We start from the raw sequence: 23,830 nt of genomic DNA on the forward strand, positions 1-23,830 counted from the left end.
TTTGCAAAGGACCTGGCACAGACTTGGGCAGGCCCTGGGCTGAGTTCACAAGAGCTTTGCTCAGTTGTTTTAGAGGGCCTTGTCCTAGTGACCTCTCCCCTACCGCCCTCCTCCTCCTGCCTCCTCTTCTGCAGGACTCCCTGAGCCTTGAAGGGAGGATTTGAAGGCGACATCTCATCTAGAGCTGTGTGTCCCATGGTCACTCTGTCTGCACAGTGTCTGGCTGTGGGTCTCTGCATTTGTTCCCATCTGATACAGGAGGAAGCAAGCCTCTTTGATGAGGGCTGAATAAGGCACCAATCTAGGAGTAAAGCAAAATATCATTAAGAGTCATTTCATTGTTACAATTGTTTTTTTGGATTTTCAAGTCATTTTATTAGTCCAACCATATAAAAAAGATTTGTAACCACATCTGCCAACCCCCTTTCTTCCAAAAACTAGCAGAGGAGCAGGGGGATGGACCCTCCCTCCCCAGGAGCTCTTTACAAACCATGGAGACAACACAAAAGTAGCAACAGGTAACGGGGCAAAGAGAACCACAACACAACACTGTTGAGCAGAGGCTCCCACATGTGAAGTTAGGAGTTGGGGGCCACAGAGTAAAAAGCAGGTCCCCCTTCTTCCTCTTCAAAGGCTGTCAACTCCAACAGTGTCTTCTCTTTCTCTCCATGTGCAGGCAACATGAGAAGTGGGGCAGGACATTAGATGGTCTTTGTTACCGTGCTGAGCGCTGGGCACTGAGCTGTCTCCCAAAAGGGCCACAGCCTAGCTTGTTGGCCTCACCCATATGAGGAATGGGCACATGGGCTAACAGGAAAGGGGTAAGAGAAGCTAAGGGGGCTCCTGATCAGGCCCCAGGTCCATCACTGGCGGGGAATCCTACAAAAATAAAAAGAAACCAAGCCTAGCTGCTGGATCACCAGACCCAGATGATATCGCAGGATAAAAAAGAACAAAGCAGAAAAGTTCAGGTCCTTTTAGCTTTCAGTATCACAGCTGAGGATCCTACCGCCCGCCCCAACCCCCAAAGCCATGGCAGGGCCTCAGTTGGATCGTTTCCTCAGGGAAGGAATGAGGTATAAGGGCTTCATGCCCTTCCAAACTTTCCCCTGAGACAAAGGAAACGAGGGCACCAGGAGCTGAAGAACAACACTATCATACTGTGCAGCAGATAGGCAGGGAGGAAGGGGGTACGTCTCCAGTCCAGACTTCCAACACTCTGGGGTCACTCAGACCACATATCCCAACTTCTACAACATGGTCACTGAGAGACAAGCAGAGAAGCTGAGAAAGGAGCAGTGACTTTGGTGAGGAAGAGACCGGCTCAGCATCTTTTATCTACAGTCTTGACCACCCCCCAGACAAGCAATGCCCGAGTCAGAACTCTGCTTCTTCAAGGTATCTGACACTCTGTGGAAAGGAGGTAGGATGGGCCCAGGGGAAGCAAAGGGAAAGACAGAGAGAGAAATCCTCAGTTATTTCCAGAACCCTTACAAGGGACCAGAAATGAAACCTTGATCACGTGACTCCAAAGGCTACAGCTGGAGCTGTGGGGCTACATAAGTATCATAGGCACGGGTGTTAGAGTCATCGGTCATCTGCACGCAGGACATCCTTGTCATCCGGAACTTCCTCCAGCCCCTTTCCTCTCTTGCAGCCTCCAGCTGGACTCTAGGAAGGGCTCTGCTTGGCAGGGCTTTAGCTCCCTGGATCTGTGAAGGTCTCAATGCAGCAGTTCCCAGAAGAGCAAGCACTCTGGGCTCCTCTGCCTGCCCGCTCCAGTTCTTCCTCTTCTTCAGGAACTGTATGTTTCTGCTTCATGCGGATGGGAAGCCACTGTAACTCCTCTGCAAGAGCATGGTGAGCGATGTGCATTTCCCCAGGCCACTACACTGGGGTCACCCATCGTTAGCAGCCACCAACTGCCCCATGTCCTCTCTGATGTAGACAGACTGGATCTCCTTGGTCTTGAGGCAGAGATCACAGGCCCAGACAGCAGAGGCCTCGGTGGTTAGCAGCCCGTAGGCGCTCTCCGTCATGCCAGTGCACTCGCGGTGAAACCACTTCTGGCAGGAGGCCTCGCACAAAATAGCATCCTGGTCGTCGTTCACCTCACTGCGACAGGCACCACATGGGTACACCAGGCCCGGGGGAGGCTGGGGCCCTGAGCCTCCACCTGCCTTGCCAGGGGGTGCTAGGCTGTTGGCATCTGGAGTGCCACCACCTAGACCGCTGCTGCTGGGCGGGAAGCTAGGCTGGTTCCCGTTAACAGCTGCAGCCGGGAGCCTGAATGGGGCTCCTGGGGAAAAGCAGTAGGGGCAGGTGGATTCAAGGGCTCCCCTCCCCCCCCCGCCCCCGTCCTCACCACTCGGGCCAGGAAAACTAGGGTCTGGACCAGGGAAGGGACTTGTGTTGGGAGGCAGGCTGGGGAGTCCCTGACCAGGTCTCTGAAGAGAAGGACCAAAAGGTGCTCCTGGCTGGGCAAAGTGTTGGGGGAGAGGAGGAGGACCCAGATCCTCTCTAGGAGGCTGTCCCATGGTGGGCGAGATCATGGGACCGAATCCCCCCACTGGGCCTGGCATCATCTGCCCACCAGGTGGGCTGAAGTTTTGGCTCAGAGACTGGTTGAAGGGTTGACTGGGAAAGTTCATGTTGCCTGGTGGTGGATAGCCAGGGCCCTGAGGAGGCATATTAAAAGCCGGGCCCATAGGGTTAGGAGGGAAAGGAGGGGGCTGTCGACGAAGTGGCTGGGGACTCCTTCCTCCTCCAGTGCCATAGCCTGGGGGTACCTGGCCTGTCATGCCCCCTTGTACACGAAAGCCTCCAAAGGGCACAGGACTGCCAAGGAATGGAGAGCCTACACCCCCACCTTAGGGGTTCCGAAGTCATCCTCAAAAGGATTAGAAGCAACCAGATGATCCACCGTGGGAGTTGGGGGTGGCGCGAACTCCGTCAGATGTGAGTATGCAGGACCCTGAGTGTTGGACTTTCTTTGTTTCTTTTCAGGCCTCTTCATTTCCAGACCCGCCTTGCCCTGCTTCCTCCCGGTGCTGGGCGGCGCGGGGGCGTTGCGGGGGCCACTGCCTCCCTCCAGCTTGTCCTGTGGGGGCAGCGCCGAGGCGGCCATGGATTGGGGAACCCGAGTCAGCGTGGGCGGGAGAAGGAAGCGTCCTCAGGCCGCACCATCGCCAGGAGGGGAGTCAGGGGCAGCGCAGCACCCCTGAGCTGCTGCAAGCCCTAGACGTGCCGCGGGGGAGGCGAAGAGCCAGAGCACAAACTGCACGCCTGCTCCAGACTCACCGCCTGCCTCATTGTTACAATTTTTAGAGCAATATTATTTTGTTTTGTTCTAGGTCCCCCGGCTACCTAGTCCCTAGGATTTTTGTTTTGCTTTTGTTTTTGTTTTGTTTTGTTTTTTGGTTTTATCATCCAAGCAGTATAATATATGGGTCTATGCTATCGAGTTGGCCTCAAGTCAAATCAGACATTGGTTGGTTACTTCCACAAGGTTTGAGCCACCATTGACTTAGCATATTTTGCAGGTAGGACATACTGTAGGTCAAAGGCTTTGTAGTTGGCTTGGTTCCTTTTCTCTTTTGGTGGCCTTTCTATGTAATAGACACAGCAGCTCTCAACCTGTGGGTTGCAACCCCCACAATGGTCCCATATCAGATAGCAAATATTACATTACAATTAGCAACAGTAGCAAAATCAGTTATGAAGTAGTAACAGAAATAATTTTATGTTTGGGGTCACCAAAGCATGAGGAACTGTATTAAAGGGCTGGAGTGTTAGAAAGACTGAGAAACACTGCAGTAGAATGTGGGAGTAAAGGTTCTGTGTAGAGAGCAGCTGGTCCTCTCTATGTTCAATGAGTTGTGTGTGTTGCCTTCAGCAGCGGGGCTTTGCTGTCATTTGTGGAGAGCAACCTACCCTCTTGTCAACAGCTGGGTTGTTTGGGGATTTTCACGGGACCCCTTTGGCTAACAACTCAGATAGATGAAGCTCAGTTCTGGCACTGGAAGCTTCATTTGGTGACAATAGATAGGCCTAGATATTTTCATTGCCAAATATGGTACACATTAAGAAGTAATTAGTATTAACTTTTAGATTTTCTAGGCTTTATTTTATGTGTGGGTGTTTTGCCTGCATGTTTGTCTGAATGTTGTGGATGTACAATGTTCCTGGAGGCCAAAAGAGGGCATTAGATCACCTGTGCAGGGTTCAAGAAGGTTCTGACCAAACCAGGGCCTCTGGAAGAGCAACCAGTACTCTTTGCCCTTGAGACATCTCCCCGCCCACAAACATTAATCTTTTTACAAAGTCAGACCATTAAAAAGAATATTTTCTGTTTCACTTTAGAAGCCCACAGTAAACTTGCTAACAAAACTTGGCAAGACATTATTCGAAAGGAAAACACAGGGTGGTGTTTCTCACATAGCTGGATGCAGAAACCCTCACTATATCCTCAAATCTAACCTTATATACAAAACATTAACTCACTTCATATAGGCTGACTTGTTTTACAATTCAAAAAAAATGAAAATCTTTAAATTGACAGAGCAATGAAGAAAATGGTATCAATACCAGAACAACAGTAAAAGTGTTTGGTGAAGTGCAAAATAAAACCTCTCAGAAATCAGAGACAGAGTTTCCTTACTGATCGGCACTGTCTACCAGCGGCCTTCATCAAGCATTTTACTGGGGCCCTCCCAAGTTCAGATGGTAAATAAATGCCCGTGGTCATGTGGCTGGATACTCATAGTAGCAAATTGGCAATTTAACAGAATTACGTTAAGTGAATATAAAAAAGATATTATATTCACATTAAGTGAATATAAAAAAGATATATATTTAAACTCTTGGAATTAAAAAGAAAATTCCATCAATATTTTTAAGTAGAAAAAACAAATGAAGGAGGTTTGTGCTTCTTTAGCTGAAAATGTAAAATTAATAAAACTCCCTTATGCTGCATAAATCTGACAATCAATCAGCACTGCACCTGTATGTGGTACTTTTCTCATTGTAACAAAGAACTTAAGGGAAGGGCTTATCAGGGCTCACGGTCTGAAGGTAAAGTCGGTCGATGGAGGAAAGGCCCAGCAGGCCATGCCATGGTCACAGTCAGGAAGCGAAGAGATAAACGCTGGTGCTCAGCTTGCTCTCACCTTTCTATTCAGTAAGGAACTGTCGGAATCCAGGGATGTGGATCTGTCCCACCCTGACCAAAGGTCAGAGAGTTCAGGCCTATTCTTGCTCCTCCATGGTTATGACAGGAGGTTTGACCCAGGGTGTGACTGCCTATGGGATGTTTGGCCACTGCATGTCCTGCCTAAACAGCAGAATACTCAGCTCAGGATATAGTTACTTGATGTTTCAGGTATTGAAGAGCTAATTGCTCTGTCCTTTGTATCATAGTAAATAAGTCTTTTGCTTTCTCCCCCACCCTCCTTTTGGATTTGGGTATATAAGCATACAGAAAATAAACGTGGGTAAATTCAGTGTTCACTGGGTTGCCCTCCTGATTCTATTCTGTGTCTCTAATTCTTTTGTATCTCTGTTTTTTCCTGCCTAATATTTCTAATCCACATGTCTCTACCCTGGAACATATGAATCCACTGAAGTTGGCCCCTGACATGGGACCCCAGCCCAGGGGATGGTGTTGCCCACATTCAAGGTAGGCATTCACTACTCTCTGAAATGCTTCTGGAACTCATCTATCTATCATCTATCTACTATCTATCTACCTACTATCTATCATCTAGCTATCTATCATCTATCTATTATCTATCTATCATCTATTGATCATCTATCTGCCTGCCTGTCTGTCTGTCTGTCTGTCTGGTGTTGTCATTTCTTATGCTCTTTTCTCTGCCTCCCATGTTCCTTCTTCTCCCTTGCTCTGATCACTCATTCATTACGTATTGTTATTTTCTCTGAGAAAACTGCCCCAAACTGAGCCCCCAGTCTTGGTTTAGCACTCCTGTCCACAACCAGAGTGCCCTCTGACCATTGTCAGTATTCAATATTGCAAGTGCCTCTGTGTGTGTCTAATTCACCCTGCAAGTTCCAGAAGGGGAGCTAGAGGCAATGAAGGCTGGGTCTCCAACCAGTGAAAATGGCCAGCGAGGAGATGGAGACAGCACCAAGTGCACAAAAAGGTTATTCCACAACATAGTGCAAATGTTAAGTGAGTATGTACAGACATTCCTAATAAAACCATGGCTTAGCCCCGGCCATGGGGCTTACAGACATCTGCTTAGAAAAACCATAGTTCCTTGTCCCGTTGATGCCAGCTTGCCCATGGTTTGCTTTGGTCAACAGAATACAGGAAGGTGTAATATAATGTTTTTTCCGGTTGTATTTTTCACATTTCTTTTCTATTTTGCAGATCAGCCGCTAGATGTCGCCATATGGCTCCATTTCTGCACTGACGTCCACCTTCCACCCTGAGAAGTCACCAAGTTCAGCATTTCTCTAGTCAGGGTAAGACAGGGCAACAAGAACACCCGAAGGAACGCCACTCTGTTTTAGCTCAAGGTCACTTCCGGCTCCTGAGAGCCGAGGAAAGCTGCCTAGTGTTCTGAAGACTTTCAAAGCATCTTTGCTCTCCTGCGTCCTGAGCCCAAGTGGGATTTGTATGGGTCGTGTCCCCCTTCCTGTTAGCAGGGATCTCCTTAGCGGTGCTCACCTTTCCTCCTAACCTGCTTTACAGCGGGCCTTGGGATTTGCCGGCTTTTGCTTTCTACTGTTTACTTTTGTTATTTGGGTGCATTTAAAAGGAAACTGCTCCTACAGCCGCGTGGACACTGGAGTTGAGTTCGCATTCCAGTTTCCTGAAAGATTTCCCCTGTCTCCTGTTTCTTTCATTACTGTTTGAACTGTCACAAGATTGAAAGCTTTTCAGTTCCCAAGGGCATTCAATTCATACACAAGAAGTCTCGTTCTTAATGAGCCAGAAGGTCCTCCCTGTTCCTAGTCTACAACAGTCTAGCGCTGTCCTGGACCTTATCTCTTTGTCCAGCTGAGTGGCTCCTGCAGCTACCCTGCCTTGCCCACTTCATTTACATAAAGTAAACTTAACTCAGCGGGCAATTCTTTGAAACGAAGATTTTTTAATTACACACGTCCTGCCTTAGTTAGGCAGCCCTCTGGTTATCTTTATTAACAGATACTAAATAATTTTGCATCATTTAAATTCCCTCCAGTGTGTACCAACTGATAGGGCCTCCGGGGAAGGTGGACCTGAGAGATACTGGCAAGTGGGCAGGGCCAGGGAATAACGTTTAGCCTTTCTGACGGGGAGCTAAGTGACACTCCCAGTATGCAAGAGAACGTGTCCAGTGAGGCACCCACGGCAGGTGAGTAGTTTCGACTTTTTTATTTATGAAACCTGGAATTGTTCCCATTTTTGTTTTCTTACCTAACTGAGCAAATGAATCGAGTGTGTATTAATTTCAGTCTGCTGGGTGGGTTTTCTAGCACTCGGCTGGCATGGGAGCTAGGAGCAAGAATGGTACAAAGCAACCCACTATTTGGGGCTGAATTACAGTCTCCCAGTATGAGAAATTTGCTTCAACTCTAAGACTAGACAGAATTAAAGAAATTGTATCGAGTATGAGTAATATCTTTATATAAATAAACATGTTACTTCGTTTGGGCTATAAAGAAACTTACTTCCAAACTAACGTTAGTAGTGAAGGTTAGGATAGATTGTGGCCTTTCTTTTTCAAAAGTAATATATGCAGTTTCTCCTGCTGAAAAGAGACAGGCTGTGCATGAGTGTGAGCTCAGAACCATGAAGGGTTTCTCTTTGTGGAACTGTTACTGAAAACAAAAATAAAAAATAAAATAAAAAAAAAAAACCTTTCTAATTGGTTTAAGTGTTCTATGGCCACGGTGAATCTAAACTGGTGTGTTCATTAAAATAAAGTTCATGTATTAGTAAATTCTTTTAAAGTAGCCTTATTTCTTTTGGCCTCCTTCTGGGGATATTTTAAACAATGTTCTATCAAACACAGTGAATCTGCCTTAGAAACACAAGGGCCCAGAAGGTGGATGAGGAGCAGGCAACTGCCTGAAGTCTGTTTTATCCATACGTTTAGCTGTGAACTGGGCCTGAGAAAGGTTACGCAGAGCCTTCTGTGAGATGCAGCCATGAGAGTCAGACCCCCCAGCAGATGGAATGAGGCAGGGATTAAAACTACTGGTGCAAGAAGCAGCAGAACTGGGTTCAAATCTAAAAGTCCAGAAAACATTGAGGCAAATCATTGTCCCTCCCTTGGCCTCATCTAAGCAAAATACGTCTGCTTCACAGTGACGTGCAGGAATCCATGTCCCTACCAAATCTTTATAAGAGTTTCGTTTACTCCCAGTCCCCAACACTTGTTAGTTATTTTTCTTTTTTTTTTTTAAGAATACCTATTCCAACTAGCATGACGGATGACACATGCCTTTAAACCCAGCACTCAGGGCCATAGGCTGATAAATCTCCGTGAGTTCAAGCCAGTCTGGTTTACACAGCACATTGTAAGCCAGTCGGGGTTGTACAGTGTGACCCTGGGAAGCTAGCTCTGTGAGTCAGAACCCTTGTAGCTCGTCAAGAGGACCTGAGTTCCCAGCACCCATCTGGCAGCTCACAACTGTCTATAAAGATCCAGTCCTAGGGAATCTGATGCTTCATTTGGCCTCTGCCAGCACAAAGTGTACATACATACATGCTAGAAAACACTCATACGCGTAAACTAAAAATAAGTAACTCTGCCGGGCGGTAGTGGCGCACGCCTTTAATCCCAGCACTCGGGAGGCAGAGGCAGGCGGATCTCTGTGAGTTCGAGACCAGCCTGGTCTACAAGAGCTAGTTCCAGGACAGGCTCCAAAACCACAGAGAAACCCTGTCTCGAAAAACAAAACAAAAAAAAATAAAATAAAAATAAGTAACTCTTTTTTGAATAGCTGTCCCAGCTGGAGTGCAATAATAGCTCCTCCACACACCTGTGGTCTCTTTGCTTTTTTCAAGAAGTATCTGTCATTTCTCTAGTTTAAAGGATTTCTTTGTGTTTTTAAGTATAGGAATTTTTTGCATGTTCTGCCAGATGAATAGTTGACTGATTTTGTGCTGTTCTCGAGGCTGTGGGGAGCACATTTTAAATAACTTGCCTGCCTTTTCCTTACAGGCCATTCTCTTGTAACTGCCCTTCTTAGACCTTCAACGTTAGCTCACAAAGAAGAGCATTCGACATTGTTGCCAGAATTGGGTAGGACCTATGTTTTCGTGTAACACGTTTCCATGGTTAAGAGCACTTGTTGCACTTGTGAATGTCCTGGGTTCCCAGCAGGCACATGGCAGCTTACAACTGTCTGTAACTCTAGTTCTAAGGGAGTTGGTGCCACTTCTGGCTCCCACAGGCACCAGGTACATAAAGATGTGCATACACACATGCAAGCAAATGTAACTATAAAATAAAAATAAGACGTGTTTTTAATTACCATTCTAGCTGGGGTGAGATGTCAGTTCTCTGTGGGCTGTGGGAGGCTCATGTAACTAACTTCTCTGTCTTTTGTTATAGACTCTCTTAGCCCATCGCCCATTCCCCAGTTAACTTCAACTGTACATTACCAACATTATCCAGTATCAGGTAGGTTCTGTGTTTTGACTTAATAGGTGTCAAGTCATTGCATCTTATCTGAGTCTCCAGTAAGGCACATCTGCAACATCTGGGTCCAGCAACCCTGACACTAAAACATTGGCCAGAAGCATCCCACGGTTCCTTTTGGGGGTAGTCTCCTGAATTTCCTTCTCTTGCCTTTTTACTAAGCAGGAATTTTTCTGCAGAGAGATTCAATTATATCGTACACTGAAGAAACGCTTAAAGGATTTAGAAAAGCAAACTGAACGAACACAGCCCTGCTTCTTAGGAAGCCTGTGTTAGCCAGCAGTGATTTAAGCTCAATGGAGGAAGACACACGATACTGTGTACTCTGTTGTGGTTGTTAAAATTTGTATAAAGGTTTGTGTATCAGAGGATACAGTGGGGGAAAGAGCAAGAAGTCAGAGTGAACGCATGAGGTAAACCATGGGTAGCAGTTTCTCATCATAGGGTTTCAGGAGGCTTGTTCTTATTGTGAGGTGGGAATTCATTCCCGGGTACCAAACAGTCACACTTTCTGTGACTAAGAGTATGAGAAAAGCTGCTATAAATAGGACCTCAGGCCACCCCACTGCTTGAAGACTTCTACCATATCCCCAGAATGAGGTGCTGCTCTGGCCAGTGCCTAATTCTGAGCTGGGAATGGCCCCCGAAGCGTTGCCCATCTTTCCCTCCTTTTTCTTGCCCCATGCTCATCTCGGATGTAGATTTGAGAAGAGAGTTCCAACCCTCGTCTCCTCCACAGATATCTTCTGAGATGTTCGCATCAGGCTCAAATTCAACAACTGACTGAGCTTCCTCTAAAGTGGTATAGAACAAAGACACTGTTCCATTGAAGCAAGGAACCTGACAGAATTCAGAAAACCAACTCCTCACCTCAGGGAAGAAAATTTAGTGCTTAGAAATGTGTGTAGATATATGTCAAAGGGGTTCTGTTTGCTGTGTATCTTCCAGGTCAGGCTGAAAGTGAGATCTGCTTTGAGGACCATTTGGCCTTTTTCCTATCCAGGCCCCCACCACCCAGGACCTCACTTTGTCAATATTTCCCAGCAGTTTCCATGCAGCTAGCAATCACGCATGCTCAGTGCTGTTAGGAACCCCTTGAAACTCTGTGTCCAAGGCTATAAAAGCACACAATCAGTCACAGAGAAAGTAGGGTCTCTACTTCATAGAAACTATCTCAAAAATAGATGGGCTTCTATTGCTTCTGGTTGAACGGGGTTATGATATATACTCAAATATTGTGTGTATTTGTTACAAGAAAATGAGACGTCGTAAAGAGTTCTTACTGAACCCTGACCCAAGCCCCAATCTAAACCTTTCACGTGCTTGTCTTATTACTCTACAAGTTCTTTGCAGATGAAAGACACAGGAGTTTAAAATGTTTTGAGAACTTACCTCTAGCCAGTGAGTGGCGAAGTCAGTGTGCAAATCTAGACAGTTCCACTGTACTATCCTCATGCTCCACCAATATCCCAATCCCCAAAAGAGTTGCTTCATTTTTACCAGCATGAAATATACTTGGCATAATGTTCACCATTTTTGCCGTCCTAAGTGTTTGGTTTGCCCAGAGTGCTGTATATCCGTCACCGCTGTCTGCCTTCAGAATATCTTCCTTATTCCAAAAAGCCACCTTATGTTGGTTACCACTCAGCCTCTCCCCCATGCCCACAGTACCATAGCAACTGCTAATTCTCTTTCTTCTGCTATGGATTTGTTTTTCATATTTCAAATAAATAGATTAATACAACAGGTGACATTCGTGAGGCTTGTTTCTCCTAGGATAGTATGTATATATGTGTGGATTGGAACATGAAGTATTTATTCCTTTTTATGGCTGGAAGTTATTCTACTGAATGCATTAATTATCCATTCATCGGTTGGCAGAGATTTAATAGAAATATGTGCATTTGGGCTCTTGTGAATCGGGCTGCTATGTTTATTCTTTTGCCACTTTTTTGGGGGGACACCCATGTCAATAATCACAGAGGTAGAATTATGGAGTCAGATATTGCATTTTTGTTTGCTGAGTTGGCCCCAATACTGTTTATTGTGTGTATGTATGCGTGTGTGTGTGTATGATGTATATGTACACCTAGACTGTAAAGGTTCCAGTTTCTCCAGATCTTTGCTCACACTTGTGATTTTCGTCTTGTGACTAGCTGATGGTCCTTGTCTTACCCTGCGGTAAGGACCGCATGCTACAGTGAACCTGATACTCTTAAGCTGCTAAAGCTCCCAGCTTAGGCCAGCCTCTCCTAAGTGTGTTCAGAGTTCTTGTGTTAGCCTACAGTTGGGCAGAACCATCTAAGGAAGGCCTATTTCATGCACAGTGTTGAAGGTCTAGGGTACTATTGAAGGCCTCTAAAGGTGAGAGAAGCCTGGATGGCCATGACCTTTTCCATGTTAATCACCACATGGAAAGTCTTATGCCAATCCACACTGCTTTGGCTGACTGCCTCGTAGCCATGCTCTCCGGTGTGGCATGGAGTTCACAGTCTTTTTGATTTGCATTTCCCCAGTAACTTTTAGCACAGTTGCTGGCCGTTTTCGTTTCATGTATATCTTGGAGGAAAATGTCTATTTAAATGTTTACAATGTCTAAATCTTTTTGTTGTATAGTTATAAAAACTCTGTGTATATTCTAGATGCTATCTTCTCAGACAAATAGCTTGAAGATATTTCCTCCCATACTGGGATCAACTTTTGCCCTTGGTACTGTCATTTTAATGTATTTTTATAAACTCTATTTTCTATTTTGTTGCTTTTGTTTATGTTTTCATATACAAAGAACCATTTTTCCAAATTCAAGGTTATAAAATATATCTCTACCTTTTCTTCCAGGAATAGTATTTTATACATACAGTGTATGTACACACAGACACACACACACACACACATTCTATATGATATTTCCTATGTATGCACATATACTATATATATTCTATACGATAGTTCCAATGTATAGACACATATTGTATATGCATATATATCTTCAATAAATCTTGAGCTAATGTTCTTAGACGACATAAGAAAATTCACTTTACCCTTTTGCATGTGAGTATAGCGACATATGCGAAAATATGACCTTTTCTCATTGACTGTCCTCCACAGTCTTTTGAAAATCAGTTAGTCATAGATATAAATTAACTTCTGGACTCTCAATTCTATCCCTCTGATCTTTATGTCTAGGGCAACACCACACTCCAAATACTGGAATTTTTGTTTGTCTGTTTTTTGTTTTGTTTTTTCTTTTCTTTTTTTTTTTTTTTTTTTTTTTTTTTTTTTTTTTTTTTTTTTTTTTTTTTTTTTTTTTGGTTTTTCAAGACAGGGTTTCTCTGTGGCTTTGGAGCCTGTCCTGGAACTAGCTCTGTAGACCAGGCTGGTCTCAAACTCACAGTGATCCGCCTGTCTCTGCCTCCCGAGTGCTGGGATTAAAGGCGTGCGCCACCATCGCCCGGCTTGTTTTGTTTTTTCATCATGAGTTTCGAACTCAGGAAATTTGAATCTTCAGACTGTGGGAAGTCATATAGCCTATTTGTCCATTATTTCATTGGTCACCTTTATGTCTTGATGGATCCTATATGAGATGGGCAAAGTTGTACATGAGCCAAATGGCCAATGACATATGGGCCTTGAATAAACTTCAGGGGCCTCATAGGCTATGGATGCCCTCAGTTTGGTGGCAGTAAAGCATTTAGGGAGGAAACAGTGAAGCAGATCCATCTGAAAACGTATCAGCAACGTTATGGGTCATTAGTGTAGGCATATACTAACTTCTGCATGATGCAATCGTCTCAGGGGATCTAAGAACCCTCATAATTGGGTTCCATAACCAAATGTGCTGATTAGACAAATATGGGGCTGAGAAACTATGCATAGCCTGTGGGTTTTGTGCAATCTACAGCTTATGGACTTTATATTTTTAAGAGCTCAGGAAAGCAAAACAACAGCGTTTGATGGCACATGAATGTCACATGAATTGAGCTTCCACCCATCAGTCCTGATGAGAGCCCAGCCATATCCTCAGTATGCTTTGTTTCTACACTGTTTCTGCCTGCTTTTGCCCAAAAGCAATTTAAACCGCCAGGTCTCCACTAAGGCAATGTTCAGGAGTGATAAGGACTCCCTGTGAGGAGGAGTGGCTTGTGTGCAAGGGGACTGCTTATCCGGAGTGTTCTTGACTATAAGGAGGGGGTGCCCTCATGCACTCCCCAGTCACGCTCTCTTTATACACTTCTACCTGCATGCTACTGACAAGGGTTGTCACCTATCGGAACTGCAGTGTAGGACAACGTCCACATTCACAAGTGGCCCGCATTGTGTGGTACCTGCCGGTTCCTGTAGCCTTTTCCTCCACTGTCAATCCACTTCTCCGTCCCTTTCTTCTCATGAACTATAAAGCACTGGTAGTTCCCCCAATCTGTAATGACGTCTCAAATTCTAGACCGACTGTGATGTTATTGGTTCTGTACCTATATGTCTATGCAGTCTAAGTCTGGTGGTGACTTTCTGTGAAATACCACCAGAGGTATGGTCACTTCAGAGCTGAGAAAACTAAGGCACACTCACCCTGTCTCTGTGTCTCTGTTGCATAGATGTCCTGAAGCTGCCACCAAGGGCATGGGGTGAAATTGTCTTTGGCTGAGTGTTTTATGGAGCACCCAGTCGCTTCATGTTTATGCCCTTTCTCGACTTCTGTTTTACACAGGTATTACCGTCAGAACAAATAATATGTCTTTCAATGAAACGTCTGTCACTCCTGAAGTTCCCAGCACCCCAAGAGGTTTGTTGTGTTTTCACCTACTCACATGGAGTCTGTATAGTGATGGAGATTTCCTCAGTGGGATCCAACTGGTGACTGTAGGGAAACTGACCAAGACTGAAAAGTGCAAGCTAAGGGGCCAAGCTCCTGCTGCTCAGGCGCTCTGCTCTTGGAGTAGCTCATAGAAACAACACTGTGACCAAAGAAACTGCAGCTAGGAAGGTACCCAAATGATAAATCAGACCTGGAATTGTGTGGACCAACGAAAGGGCCTAGGAGGGAGGCCTTACAGAGTCTGAAGCAAACCAACTAGCTTACCTGGGCTGGCCTTGTTCCCTACAAACCTTGAATGAATTGCCTAGAGAGACCTCCATGCCATTACTCTTAGAAGGAAGCCAGTCATACTTGCCCCACAGTGTCTCTCACAGATTAAATGGGAGCTAAGTCAGAGTGCAGGCCCAGGTCCAGTCAGGCCCCAATGCCTGCAAACTGATAGCTACAAGATCGGCTGGGTGTTGAGATAAGGGTGAGCCTGTGGCCCAGTTGCTTGTGCAATCTCTCTCTCTGTCTCTCTGTCTCTCTGTCTCTCTGTCTCTCTGTCTCTGTCTCTGTCTCTCTGTCTGTCTGTCTGTCTGTCTGTCTAGTTTTCTGAAAGGAAAAAGGTAGGTCTTCTGTGGATGGACTTGGAGAAGGTACTCCACATTTAAAATAGAGTCTCAAAAAGCCTCTGAATGGCTTCAGGGTTGTAAGTGAGTTGGAATTATTGAGAAGTATCTACGGAGAAGGATGGAAGCACTGGATTTCAGAATCCAAGGGATAAAAATTAGGCCGAGTGCTTAGACTACTTTTTGGGCTCATGGATCTAACAGTCTCACTGATGGTTAACTTCAACATGGAGCCAACATGATAATGTCAGCTGGAAAACATGTAGGGCCCATGGTAGACATAGCACTACACGATATAGACTCTATAGAGGGCAGTTAAGATGGTAGGGCATTTTCATGCATCAGAAATTAGAGTCTAACTACAACCTAGAGACATAAAGATTTTAATTTTCATTTTCTCTGAAAAAAACCTGTAAATCATGGAGAAATTATGTAACCTGCTTAAGAACGCATATACGGCGCCCTGTGTTTGACTCCAAAGCATAGACGCTCAGTCCTGAAGACAGAGATAACAAACTTCGATGAACCTTTATTTTTTGGATATGTTTTGCCACTCTCTAGAATTCTCAGTCCTGGAGAGCAGCAAAATATATCTAAATTTTTGGCTGTGTGATACCATATCCCACGAGACATTGTTGGTAATACAAACAGGAGGCTTCAACTGTGGGGGTGTGAGGGCTTCATGTGTGAAAGGGCAGCAGAGAAAAAATTCTATGGTGTGGACTTGTGGGGGAAGATTGATTCTGTTAGGGCTTTGAGGAAACAGCCAGAAAACTTAACAAATGGGCAGTCTGGTGGAACCGTTGCCAAACTTTCAAATGGGGCACAGTAAGCGCTGGGATTCAGATGCTGCCATGGTATAAACCTAGGCGATGGATAGCCATGTGAGCTTCCTTAGGCTGGATTAGGGAATAGGGTGTGTGGACTGTTGGCTGGGCGTCTCTACTGTTCGCACCATTTTCCCGTTTCCATGATGGTGTCCCATCAGGACACCCATCAGGTGTCCCTCTGACATTCCCTTACCACCCCCCTCCCCTGCCAGTTAAGAAACTGGTTAGCAAGCTTCTCACCCGTGAATATTTGTTGGGTAGTGAAAAAGTCCACACTGAAATTCCTCTAGAAGTAAGAATGGCGTGATTCTTAATACATTGCGTTATTTTCTGCTGCTAAAACAGCACCAGGACTAAAAGCAATTTATGGGAGAGTTCTCTTGGCATGTGATTCCAGGGGAGAGTCCTAGTGGAGGGGAGCATGGAGAAGTCTGCACATACAAAGCAGAGAGAGCCACGGGGAAGGGAGGCAAGGCTGCAGCTTCCACAGCCTGACACCAGCGGCATGCTTCTTCCCTCGAGGCTGCGCCTCCCATAGCCTCCGCAGAGACTTCCACTAGCTGAAGAACCGAGTGTTCAAACACGTATTAGAACCAACACAAGCACTTTAGCGTTTGGAAGGTTGGAAAGTGACCAATAACCCCCACACACCCAAAATGGTTAAGAATAAGAAATTCTTTTGGCCCTGGACAACCAATTGGTGAGCTCTTCCCTAGGGAAGGTCATCCCTCCCATTCCCAGCATTCCTCAGCTGCCTGTGGTTTTCTGAAAACATATATACAGGCAGAATTATATACTGAACATTTAGCCATGGATATTTGCAAATATATTTGTATATACATATGTGCACTCAATAACTGTTTGTTTGTTTGTTTTAAGAGACCATGAATTTGAAGGGTGGTGATGAAGGGTCCTTGGGAGATTTTGGAGGGAGCAAAGGGAAAGGAGAAATACAATTCAATTATAAACTCAAAAGGAAAAACAGAAGTCTATAGGCGGAGCTTTTCTGCTTCTCGGCAGTCACTCCCAAATATCCACACACAGACTAATATTAACTATAAATGTTGACCGATAGCTTACACTTGACACTAGCGAGCGCTTACAGTTTGAGCCATCTCTATTCATCTGTGTGCTGCCCGAGGCTCGTTCCTCATCTATGAACTTCTCCTGTTGTTTCTTCTGCATCTGGCTCACTACTCCTCTGACTCTGCCCTTCTTCCTCCCAGCATCCTCTCTGCCCTGAAATCCTTCCTAGCCATCAGCCAACCAGCTTCTTAGTAACTATAGAGCCACACATTTTCACAGTGTACAGAAGGATTATCCCACAGCAGAAATCCTCGAATTTCAAAACTTTTTTGTGAAGACATATTCTACTTATTATTCTGACTTACTTGGAAAACTTTATTTTTCAGCAAGAATTACACACCCTTTTAATGAACCAGGTATGTTGTTGTGTTAATGAAATGACAATTATTCCATTTTTAAATTGTAGCGTTATCGTTTCTTATATCTAAGAAGTGACAAGGGTCCATGTTAAAAGAGAAGAATATATGTCATTAGGTTCAGTGACAAAAGCTAATATTTCTGATTTTAAAGGAAGAACTTTTTTTTTAAGTTTGGAAGTAGCAATACATGATTGGGTCTTTTGTTTTTCTCAGTTAGATTTTTTTTTTAACCAACTATGGACATTTATAAAAAAAAAAAAAACTGAGTCTTCCTCTTCCACCTAATTAGTTGGCATCATACCAAAAAAAAATGAAGACGATCCATGTCTCAGTCCTAATCTACCTTCAGCCATACCTTTACAACCTCCTTCTAACTGATGTCACGTCTGCTGCCCTTGGAGCTGCTGTGGACTGGCATAGGTCACGAGTGTGCTTCTTCACCACCCTGCAGTTTTCAGCTCTCCCTTACTACTTGGCCAGTGATCACATTTCGTGTGGGAGAGAAGGTGATTGGAGAACTTGGCCACACACTCACAAGTCACAGCTGATTGGTGGAGGAGGCTGCACACAAGTGGATGTAAAGGCTACGCTTTTATAAGCTATTTTTGCTTTTAAAATTAATAATTTTATTTATTAATAATACAAATAATTGTATTTAAGACGTAAGTTGGCCAAATGAGTGAGTATTTTATCTGTATGTCTCGTCCTCAGTTCCGTTTGCTTCTTTGATCAGCGCTATAAATAGACTGGACAAATGGGAAGTCCCCCCAACTTACTAGTTTTAAATTGCTTCCTTCCTAATCTGCAAAAGTTCACAGAAGTATTTGTCATTGCATCCATGAGCATGTAGGATTTGGGCCATAACAAGGCAACGCTTAGAACACAGGTGACCAGTTCTGCTTTACCGTTGTCTGACTGGGTAGCTCAGACTCATTCGACTTGATTTCCTCATTTGTAAGCTGTGATTCTTCCAAACCTGTGATTTTATGATCTATTTTATACCCTTCGATACGTGAGAACTTTGTTTTCTCTCATCATGTTCAAACCATCAGAGAGTTTGTGGATTTTCCCAGTCAATGCTGAATATCAGCAAACTCATGTCTGATATTATGCCTGCAAAGAACACTGAACTTAGCTGGCATCAGAACTCGGGGGTGGGGTTAAATGTTAATCCTCTGTGTGGCCAAGTGAGCATAAAGTTCCAGGTTCCCACAAGGTGACTGTTAAAATACAAAGTTTTTAAAGATTATATGTGAGCAAAATTATGAAGTATTAACGCGTTTTCTGTGAGCAGGCAAGGTCATATCACCCTGTTCGGTTTCTCAAATGACACAGCTGCCTTTTTACTTCCTCTCCTCTCCTGTAGTGACGATCGCCATTGTTTTGGGAGTGATTGCTGGTATCGTTGGAACTATTCTTTTCATTTATTACTTAATCAGTCTAATAACAAAGGTAAGAGTTCAGCGGTCCATTTTGCTTTAAGTATCAGTATGAAGAAGTTTGGGTGGCATATTCTTCTGAGTACCAGTTGAACACAAAGAGAGACAAATTTTGTAGAACTCCATCCTTTTTAACTGGGTACATAAAGACAGGGAATCCTCAACTGAGCTGGTTTTGCACTTGCCAAACTTAAGGCAATGCCCGAATATAAATCCCTTCATCATGTCCCCATTGAAAGGTTGCGCAAAGTTCTTGCCAAATATAATTTAGTATATGTTGATGTATATAGACACGCTAGTCAAATTCCTACTTGTATTTAATTTATGAATAAAATACTTAAGACAATATGTCATACTTAGATACATTTAAAACTTCTATTTATTTCCTTTTTTAAGATTTGTATTGTAATTGTGTGTGTGTGTGTGTGTGTGTGTGTGTGTGTGTGTGTGTGTGTGTATACGCCATGTTTATGCATTGCCTCCAGAGACCGGAAGTGACCAGGTCTCCTGGACCTGGTTGTAAGCAGCCCAGTATGGGTGCTGGGAACTGAACCCGTGTCCTCTGCGAGAGCAGTAACTAACTGCTCCTAATCACCGAGCAGTCTCTCCAGTCCCACCTCTCCTTATTTCTATCTCACTGTTTCTGAAGTAAATCATTCAAAATTCACACCACAATTTTCACCCTGTGAATTTTTAATGATTAAGGCCATTTTTAGAGACATGCACTGTAGCGGCATAAAATGACTTATCCCTACAATGCACAACACTATACTTTCAGGAATTATTTCTATAATTCGTTAAATACATATTCAACAGCTCTCTAGAGTATGCAGTTCTCTACTGGAGACATTTAAGACACAAACTCTGTGTGAGCATTTACAGTGCTATCCCAGGATCTGTAAGGCTCTGTACTATATCCCGAGCACCAAGTCATGTAAGATTGACAGCTCAGTATTTAGTATCTTCTATTTTTAATCTTTCCCCAACTGCTCCACTGTAACCATGATCTGTCTCTATTGTTTCGATGAAATTGGAGTGGTGACCACACTATGGTAGCAGGGCCATCACATTAAAAATGACAGGAAATCTACACCGTTTCTTTGCTTGAATCTTCAGCTACTTTATAAACAACTCCCATAATCAGCCAGTTCTATCACCAATTCTCATTATTTGATGTAAATGTATCTTTCTTAGCTAATACTTTGTCAACAGAGGTTACACACTTCATTATTTATTAGTTGTTCAGTTATATATTAATTTATGACTGCTTGATATGAGGTATGCTCGATACGAGATGATGCCTTTGTCTGAAGTCTATACATTGTAAAAAAGTCATTTTCTGAGAAAATACGTGAAAATGAAATTCCATCTTAGCTAATGTTCAAACCCTGAAATGTTCAGTTGGCAAAATTCATAGCCTATACTCACTTTATCTACAGAAGAATTTGGGTTTGGGCAACATGACTCTGGAATCGTAATCTCTTCATTTTGATTTTTATTTCCACATTTACTATTTGCTAGAGTAGAGAATATGGGAAAGTCAGTCTACAGGATCATGTGACCTCTGTTGAATTGAAATGCAGATATAAATTTAAAATAATGAGCTGGGCATGGTGGCCCCTGCTTTTAAGCCCAACATTTGAAAACAGAGGCAGGTGGATCTCTATAAATTCGAAGCCAGCGTGCTTTACAGAGAGAATTCTATAACAGCCAGAGCTACATAGTGAGGCCTTGTCATAACAAAGCAAAGTAGAATTTAAAGCAATGTTCATAGGTATTTATGAAATAGGAACTTTCCCCAGTAGAATTAGACTACATAACTTTCAACCCAAAGTAAATGAGTTTAGAAAAATGCTTTCTCATTTGAAACATTTTTATCTTCAAGGTGTCTTTGATTTGAAAAATGGTGGTGATATTTTTTGGGTTTTGCTCCTAGAAAAGCTCAGTTGACATACACCCTCCCAAGGATGAAGACACGGATGTGCCGCTAAGTTCCATTGAGCAGGTTAGCGGTAGTATCTCTACCTTCTTTTGTGTTTGGGGAAAAGGAATGAATTAGTGAATTCCATCTTTCTGAGTCATGCGGAAGCAAACCAACTGAATTCACCAATGCTAATTCCTTTTTAATGTGAAAATTGCTCATAGATTAAAGGGAATCTCTCCTAGGTAGGGAGCTTCTTTTTTTTTTTTTAAGCGAAACAAATTCTATAAATGAAAGAGAAAACAACTTAGTGTACTCAGTTCCCAACCTGCAAATCAATACATGTGGGAGACCCTGCAGTGGTTCGGATATGATGCTGTAGTTACGGAGACAGCCACCTTCCAAACCCACACCCCACCCCTAAGCTGGAAAACCTTGAGAAACTTGCCCTTTACTTCCCCAGCACGTGAAAGGTGAGGTGGGCTGATTGTGGACTGGAGGTAGCCTGGGCTATGAAGCAAGAGTCTAATGGAGCGAACATGCCTCTTAGCTGGTGTCAGCTCTTTAGGCGCCTTTCCTAAATGACCTCATCGTATCGTTGCAGCAAGTCTGGGCCTCTGCTTTCACCTCCCTATGCGGGTGCCAAGTTGGTGCACACATGCAAGACTTCAGGGATGTTTTGTTCATTCAGAAGAATATTGCCCCAGGGTCATTGTTTGCTTTAAAGGAAATTTATTACCAACCTTAAAGGTGGGAAATAAGCCATGCAGAGTGTCACATGGGAGGGAGAGGCAAGTGAATCTCTGTAAATTCAAGGCCAGCCTAGTCTACATAGTGAATTCCAGGACAGCCAGGTCTATGTAGAGAGACCCTGTCTTAAACAAAAAACAAAAGCAGAAAGTTCTTACATCTTAGAAACAAGGTGCCAGTATTCCGTCTGTGGGGGAAAACACAGACTTTACCAACACTGGAGATGGGGATAGGAGAGCAGGGGGTTCTATTACCAGTGAGGAGCCAATTCATCATAGCTGGATGCTAAATGGTCCCTCTACAGTGTGTCTACATGCAGCCTTGATATCACTTCACCATACAGTTCTCAGGAAACTTTGCCTGGAGCACCAACCTAAGTAGTATGTGCTGGGGGAGAAGTCGTCAAAAACAATGAGCTAGAATGATCAAAATCATTTGAAGCTTTTCCTGTAATTATCAACAGTCATAACGGATGAACCAATTTTAGGCTCACTAATTTTTTATATTCAGGTTATGTTTGTGAGTGAAATGAGTTACAGAGTTCAAATGCATCCCTTAAGAGACGTGAGAAAACACAAAATTCATTAAAAATGCTTCGGTCGTTATTTTATGAAATACCATTCCAAACCGATGCTGAAGTCCTAAAAGGCCAGGATGCTCTGTGGTCTCCATAGAAACCAGGCATCTTCAGGAGTGGCCAAGGAAGAGAGTGCTTCCTTGTACTTGGTCATGACTTGTGCTTGGTGGGAAATTGAGGAAGTGCATTGGAGTCAGCTGCCCACTGTGGCCTCCTCATGTGACCCTGCCAGCCTGTGTCTCACTGGAAATATCTGAGATCCTGCCCTGTGCTGTCAAACACAGGAAGGCTGGGAAATGCTATCAGGGCAGATGCTCTCACTGTCCCTTTTATATGTCCTCTGAGATCTGACATAACCTTAGTCCAATCTTCCAGTCAAGAAGGTAGGGCTGCAGGTAGGGCTGTGGGGTGCAAGCAGGGAGCTGCCTGAGCCTCCCTCCTAGCAGTCAGAGGAATGTGCTGTAAGCTCCATGCAGGTTCATCCTAAAGGACTTTATTCCTAAGAAAGACCTCACAGACTGGGAGCCTTGACCATGTGTATGCAAATCAACTCGCTGTGTTACTGCCTTGGCACTAGGCCCCGCCTCTACCCACCTTCTGTGGTTTCTCACCTCTGGAGAAGGGAGGAGCAGAACTGTGTGTGTTTCTCACCTGAGATTTCCAAAATAGATTTTCAAAAGGAAAAAACCTGTGCCTTTCTAAAACAAACAGACAAACAAAGCAACCCTCCAAAATAGCTAAACGAAGGTTATTTTATAACAATTACATTCAAAGACTCCTCCAAGAAGGCAGCATCCTGGCATCCATTTGATGCAACGATCTCATGGTGTTGCAAATATAACTGTGCCCTGTTTGACTGTTTTGTACCTGCCCCATCCTTCCACAGAGCGTTATTCAAGAAGAGCATGACAGTGTCTGAAAGACCTCAGAGAGAACACAAGACTACAGTCAATGGAAAAAGTAGTAGAAATCAGACATACCAGTACACTGTGTACCTTCCTGAGCTGTACATTATAAGAGAAAATGTCACCATTGTAAGCTTCAGTAATTCACGATGGGGGTAGGGGTGGGGCGGGGGGAGCACCTCTGTTCACTAGCAACTGAAGGTGAAGAACACATTTCCTTGTCTGCTTGATTTTGAGTTGGTGTAAATTTTTGTAACTACTTGACTAAAAGTTTGCTCCAAAATTTTAACTGAGTTCATGTGCTGTCTCTTAAGACTGACTTCTTCGATTCTGTTATATTTTGTTCACAGAGTTATCGTTGAAAGACTTAAGCAATTCCCTGGGAAATCCAAGCTTCCTTATCATCCTAAAGACTGAATCCAGTTTCATTCTTTTAAATAATTAAAAGGCCAGCAAATCCTACCCCTCTCCTTCCTTGCCAGACAGGCAACACACAGTTCCCTGTTAGTGGTGCAGGTGCTTTTCCCACACTAAGAAAGCTCATACTCAGAAATGCCACACACAAATGTACAAAAGGATACACATTCATTATTAGATGTATAAGACAACACCAAAGTACCTCCTATTTTGAATAGCAAGTTGCATTTTAATTATTCCAAGTAATTGGTCTGACAGTGTTAGACTGACTCCTTCGGAGAGCACACAAAGGTCACAAAGAGATGTTTCTGCAGCCAGAGAGCCCTGAGGAGGAAAATGACGACAGACCCTTCCTTCAGTGGAAATCAGAAAGAAACTACAGCAGTATGTGCAACTGTGAGCCAATAAACTTCTCCAATCCACCCACTGAGAGCTTCCCTTGTTGATATAACGTCAGAAAACCAAA

General features: G+C 43.9%; 1 protein-coding gene and 1 pseudogene across 1 annotated transcript; one reads left to right on the forward strand and one right to left on the reverse strand.

Moving 5' to 3' along the window:
• Window positions 1-1,898: 1,898 nt before the first annotated feature.
• Window positions 1,899-3,127, reverse strand: LOC101986521 (annotated as a pseudogene).
• Window positions 3,128-7,318: 4,191 nt separating this feature from the next.
• Window positions 7,319-23,074, forward strand: Gypa (glycophorin A (MNS blood group)). Its single transcript, XM_005345396.2, has 8 exons — window positions 7,319-7,361; window positions 9,177-9,257; window positions 9,570-9,638; window positions 14,362-14,436; window positions 17,323-17,352; window positions 18,722-18,807; window positions 20,731-20,799; window positions 22,929-23,074. Exons 1-8 carry the CDS (start codon window positions 7,325-7,327, stop codon window positions 22,959-22,961), a joined length of 480 nt encoding a protein of 159 aa, XP_005345453.1. The 5' UTR covers window positions 7,319-7,324; the 3' UTR covers window positions 22,962-23,074.
• Window positions 23,075-23,830: the final 756 nt, after the last annotated feature.

The sequence above is a fragment of the Microtus ochrogaster genome, chromosome 4 (assembly GCF_000317375.1).
Source record: "Microtus ochrogaster isolate Prairie Vole_2 chromosome 4, MicOch1.0, whole genome shotgun sequence".
Classification (NCBI taxonomy): Eukaryota; Metazoa; Chordata; class Mammalia; order Rodentia; family Cricetidae; genus Microtus; species Microtus ochrogaster.

Coding starts and splice junctions, on each gene's coding strand:
- Gypa (XM_005345396.2), top strand. CDS start 7,325: ATGCAAGAGAACGTGTCCAGTGAGGCACCCACGGCAG. Junction 17,353..18,721: donor ACACCCTTTTAATGAACCAG/GTATGTTGTTGT, acceptor CCTCTCCTGTAG/TGACGATCGCCATTGTTTTG. Junction 20,800..22,928: donor CGCTAAGTTCCATTGAGCAG/GTTAGCGGTAGT, acceptor ATCCTTCCACAG/AGCGTTATTCAAGAAGAGCA.